The following is a 5,292-nucleotide window of genomic DNA, read 5'->3' as shown; positions in this document are numbered from 1 at the left end:
TTACCAACCCAAAATCCCGATCGGAATCCCGAGTCCTGCCGGACACATTCCGGCTACCGGACGGCCGATCCGAGCCGTCTAAAAAATCTATTTTTGTGTTTGGATCGGCCAAAAATGAAGTGCTTGGATCAGCCACCTACATAAGTCGGATGCCGTTTATTCTCGCATAGGCCCACTCGGTTTTTTTTATAGAATTTTTGGACGGCTCGGATCGGCCGTCCGGTAGCCGGAGTGTGCCCAGCGGGGCGTCGGGATTTTGATCGGGATTCTTCCCGTCGGGAACTGTAGCACCACTCATCTTTTCTCTTCAATATTTGTTTGGATTATGTTGATGATTTGTTGGGTCATTTAGGTTGGTCCAATTAATATCCAATTGAGACCCAATTATTAAATGGGTTAGATAGGTTGGACCCATTCTAACCCAACTAATTAACGGATTGGATTTCTATTTTCTAGTAGATGAGTTTGAGTTAATTAATTAATGGGTTTGAGTTTAAATTGTCACCCCTGGCTAGAATCCATTGTTGAACTGGTTTTGGTTTCTAGGGTTGGAGACTTATGTTTTTGGATTTAGTAATAGTTTCTTCTTGTTTTAAAAATAGTGCATGAGGTACATGTGCGTATCTACATATAGGAGAAGTAGATGAATAGGGTTTCTTTATTTATATTTATTTTTATCTCTATCTCTTTTCTAAATTTTTCAAATAATGAAATTATTGATATCTGCCCATAAATTTTGGTTTTCATAATCATATTTCGTTTTTGATAATTGATATCCTGACTTTCCTTAACTTCATGGGCTTTCTTCATGATGGGCAAGGTTCCTTTCTTTCCTCTTATTCCCTAAAGCTTCCTAACTTGAAATCGTTTAATTCCTTACTTTTAGGTTCACTTTGAATGACAAGAATCAAACAATCAGGAATGTATATCGTATTCCTTGGAATGACTGGGTAATCTTATTTCAAGTGTTTGGTTAACCCATGAATCTTGTCAAGGGAAAAAAAATAAAAAGGCCGCCGCGATTTGCAGCATAGTTCTTGCTACTAGCAGCCGATTAAAACTTTTATCAATTATGGACAAAAATGCCCTCGTGCAGTTTAACCATTATACCCCTAAGACCTCATGTTATTTGACTATTTTACCCTTTAAGAATATTACATAACCCATTACATACAACCACATACTCTCATCTCCCTAATTTCCCTCCCTCCCTCCCAGAATGTCTCCTCCTTCCCCCATTCAAACTCCTTCATTTTCATCCCTATCCAGCTGGCATCACCCACCATCAGGCCCCTCCCACCAGCAGCCAAGTCTACCTATCTTCCTCCCCTCCTCTTCCTCTTACATTGTCAATGGAAACCTCGATTGCTTCCTCTCCCTCCATTGATAAAGAAGAAATAGTTGACCCATCAATACACCACGATTTGGAGTCGGAAGATCACATAATGGAAGTTGAGAAAACAAGTCATAGATGTTGTAGCGACGGAGCAAAAACCGCAGCAAGAGGTAAGTCTGCCCTCCATTTTCAATTTCAGAAGAAGCCCTCTATTTTCAATTTCAGTTCTGGACCGACACAATTGGACACACAGTGCCAAAACTTTACTAACTTTTTGGACTTTAATGTCTGAATTTTGTACAACTATTCAGATATTAATATCCAAATATTGTCAACATCATTGGACACTTATACCCGAATTTAGTGCCAGTTTTCAGATATTAATAGCTAAATGAAACTGTAGAGAATCCTGCACTTACAGTTGGACACACAGTGCCAAAACTTTACTAACTTTTTGGACTCTAGTGTCTAAATTATGTACAACTATTCGGATATTAATATCCGAATATTGTCAACATGGTTGGACTCTTATATCCGAATTTAGTGCCAGTTTTCAGATATTAATATCTGAATGAAATTGCAGAGAATCTTACATTACCTGGTTTGTCTTTGGGTGTTACAGGGTGACACTTCAACACTTGGTAGTTATGTAGGGCCATCGACTATACCTACTTCCACTCGTCATCCATACGATTATACAGAGCATTTTACAACGGAGACAGTTAGTGTTTTTTTGATAGAGCATCTATCATGTGCAATCTTACATTACAGGCTATAATTTTTTTTATGTGTGTGTAGGTTTTTCCTTCTGATGAAGCGTTGGTAGATTGGATAAGATGCACTGGTAAACAACACGGGTTTATCATTGTGATTAAGGGTTCTGAGAAATGTATTAAGAATCGCAGACCTAGGATGAGGTTTTCATGTGAAAGAAGCGGTAAGTATAGGTCGTTTGTGAAGAAGGTTGATGGGAAGGAGGTAGCTGTGAAGAAGAGAATGTGGTCCACGGGCACCAAAAAATGTGAATGCCCATTTGAATTGAAAGCTGTAAAGGGCAATGATGGTTGGACTGTCTCTGTCCGTAATGGCACTCACAACCATCCTTCAGCGGTGTACTTGGAGGGCCATTCGTATGTCGGGAGGTTGTCGGCAGAGCAGACTAGCACGGTGGTTGATTTGTCAGTTGCTTTGGTGAAACCCAGAGAAATCCTAACCCATTTGAAGGTTCAAGATATTGAGAATGTAACGTCTATCAAAACCGTGTACAATGTACGACAAAAGTACCGAGTGATAGAGAAAGCTAGGAAATCTCAAATGCAACATTTGTTGGATCAGCTAGAAAAGTGCCAGTACGTTCATTGGACCCATGGGAACGAGACTGAGAATGTCATAGAGTTGTTTTAGTCTCCCCCATCTGCTGGAGAGATGTTGCGTGCTTTTCCCGGAGTGTTAATGATGGATTGCACATACAAGACAAATAATTACAAATTTCCTTTGCGTCAAATTGTTGGTGTAACATCGACGGAGATGACTTTTTGTGCAACGTTTGCTTTCATGGAGTGTGAAAAAAAGAAAAACTACACTTGGGTCTTGGAGAAGCTAAAAGGCATGATGGATCCCAACATGCTTCCGTCCGTTATTGTCACGGATAGGGAGTTGGCGCTTATGAATGCCATCACAAATATTTTCCCTCATGCTACCAACCTACTATGTAGGTGGCATATTGGCAAGAACGTATTAGCCAAGTGTAGAAAGATGTTTGATAACAAGATGTGGGAGGAGTTTATTTGCAGTTGGGGCTTAATCATCCTTTCAACGAGTGTTGCACAGTACGAGAAGCGTCTTTGTGTTTTGAAGCGTAATTTTGAAATGGTTCCTCCAGCACTTGAGTACGTCGAGAAAAATTGGTTGGTACCCTACAAAGAGAGGTTTGTAGGAGCTTGGACGGACAAAGTCATGCATTTTGGAAACCTAACAAGTAATAGGTAAACGCTTCATTCTCAACTTCGGCACTTTTCTTAATATTCATGTTATTCACGCGTTTTTAAAAAAATTTCATATATTCATGTTATTTGCTATGGCTAATATCTTGCCATATTTATTCGTAGGGTGGAGAGTTCACATTCGAAACTTAAAAAAATCATCTTGAAAACTCACAATACAATTTTGATACTATATGGAAGAAGATTCACAGATTGATGCTGTTATAAGTTACTGAAGTCAAAGCTTCTTTTGAGAAGGCTATTGAAGCGTCAGTGCGAGTGTTCTTTGAGGCACACCCATGGTTTACTTTGCGCTCATGATGCTCCTTACAAGATGACAAATATCCCCCTACCGATTGAGTTAATCCACGACCATTGGAAGAGGCTTTCTTTGCTTGCACCTCGGAATGAGGGTTCGATGGAGGAGACACTTTTGGCTCACTTTGATTGTTTTTACAACAAGTTCTTGAATGAAGATCAATATAATGTAAAGGTCAATTATGTTAAGAAAATGCAAAAGCTTGCTCATCCGAAAAGCAGTACTCTCCTTGAACCCAAAGTGAATGCAAGTCCATGCGGTCGGAAGTCAACAAAAGAAAAAAATGCAGCCAAAGAACAAAATTCGACGCATAGGGATCCCTCGAAGTTTGAGCATGTTCTGGCCTCCCTTCAAACCCCTAAGCTCGTTAAAGAGAAATCGCGGCGCAATCTGAAAGGGAAAGCAAAAGTTCCAGCACAACTTTTGATATGCCCCTCCATCAATCAGTTTCTGGAAGCAATAAAACCTTACATAGAATCGGTCAAGGATGTTGAAGATGATGGGAATTGTGGGTTTCGGGCAGTGTCAGGCTTCATGAAAGGCGATGTTCATGAGTGGTTAATGGTAAGAAGTGATTTGCTGAAAGAGTTGGAAAAACATTTAGACCTTTATGAACAAGTGGTAGGGGGGAGCCAGAGGGCTATGGAATTACTTCACATCTTGTCATGGTATGAAAGTTCGGCGCCCTAGGAATATTGGATGACAATGCCAGACATGGGTCACATCATAGCATCTGCTTATAATTGTGTCCTCGTCCATTTATCAAATATTCAATGTCTTACATTCCTCCCCCTCCGATCGAAGCCCTTACCCTTCATGAAACGAAAGGTTATTGCTATCGGGTTTGTTGACGGTGGACACTTTGTACAGGTACTATTTTGGTAAATAATTTGTTGGCATCTATATAATGAATGAGCTCTTTAAGTCCAACTTAATTTCTCTTATATAAGTACCTAATGCAATATGACAGGTATTCCTAAAGTCAGGTTCCCCTATGTCGCCAATAGCTTGTAATTGGAAAAGACATCGTCTTTCTATCGCTAAAAATTGGGATGCAGCACATGTTGCGGCCATTCATAAGTTCAACGAGATCATCGGCATTGACGTAGCAACAAAGGAGGTCATCCATGTCAATTAGCCATTTTTCGATTGACAAATGATTTAATGTGTTGTATTATATAATGTGTTCTAATATTATGAAAATTGAATGATTACGTCTGCTTGTAGTTTTCGGATCGTCAAGGAAACTCTTATATTGTATTTCTGTTTGAAAACTCATAGTTGTCAAGTCTGTGACATTCTATTCATAAACTAGAATGGTGTCATGCTATCTCATAGTTTTCATTCTGTTTGGAAATTAGAATCCAATTCAAGGTGTACAAATCAGATACTAAAGTCCGAACATAGGTATAAATTTAGGATATTTTTTTCCCAAAATTATTGATCCAATTCAAACATTAGTATTCGAATGGTGTCATGCTATCTCATAGTTTCATTCTGTTCGGAAATTAGAATCCAATTAAAGGCATGCATTTCAGATATTAAAGTCTGAACATGGGTATAACTTTCGGATATTTGTTTCCGAAATTATTGATCCAGTTTGAACATTTGTATCCGATTGGTGTTATTCTATCTGATAATTTTCATTCTGTTCG

The 5,292-nt window shown here is 39.1% G+C and overlaps 2 protein-coding genes across 2 annotated transcripts; both read left to right on the top strand.

Moving 5' to 3' along the window:
• Positions 1-1,046: 1,046 nt before the first annotated feature.
• On the top strand, positions 1,047-2,948 carry LOC131299446 (PKS-NRPS hybrid synthetase cheA-like). The gene is made up of 3 exons (XM_058325003.1): positions 1,047-1,506; positions 1,740-2,057; positions 2,135-2,948. The coding sequence occupies exons 2-3, from the start codon at positions 1,908-1,910 to the stop codon at positions 2,738-2,740; spliced, it is 756 nt and encodes a 251-aa protein (XP_058180986.1). The 5' UTR covers positions 1,047-1,506; positions 1,740-1,907; the 3' UTR covers positions 2,741-2,948.
• Positions 2,949-3,650: 702 nt separating this feature from the next.
• LOC131299447 (uncharacterized) lies at positions 3,651-5,032 on the top strand. The gene is made up of 2 exons (XM_058325004.1): positions 3,651-4,507; positions 4,608-5,032. Exon 1 carries the CDS (start codon positions 3,653-3,655, stop codon positions 4,325-4,327), a length of 675 nt encoding a protein of 224 aa, XP_058180987.1. The 5' UTR covers positions 3,651-3,652; the 3' UTR covers positions 4,328-4,507; positions 4,608-5,032.
• Positions 5,033-5,292: the final 260 nt, after the last annotated feature.

The sequence above is a fragment of the Rhododendron vialii genome, chromosome 9a (genome assembly GCF_030253575.1).
Source record: "Rhododendron vialii isolate Sample 1 chromosome 9a, ASM3025357v1".
NCBI classification, from domain to species: domain Eukaryota; kingdom Viridiplantae; phylum Streptophyta; class Magnoliopsida; order Ericales; family Ericaceae; genus Rhododendron; species Rhododendron vialii.
This window is presented reverse-complemented; position numbering and strand designations above follow the sequence as displayed.

Bases quoted from the DNA above. Each gene is read 5' to 3' on its own strand.
- LOC131299446 (XM_058325003.1), top strand. From the start codon at position 1,908: ATGAAATTGCAGAGAATCTTACATTACCTGGTTTGTCTTTGGGTGTTA. The intron at 2,058-2,134 runs GTTAGTGTTTTT...ATGTGTGTGTAG, and splicing joins AGCATTTTACAACGGAGACA to GTTTTTCCTTCTGATGAAGC.
- LOC131299447 (XM_058325004.1), top strand. From the start codon at position 3,653: ATGACAAATATCCCCCTACCGATTGAGTTAATCCACGACCATTGGAAG.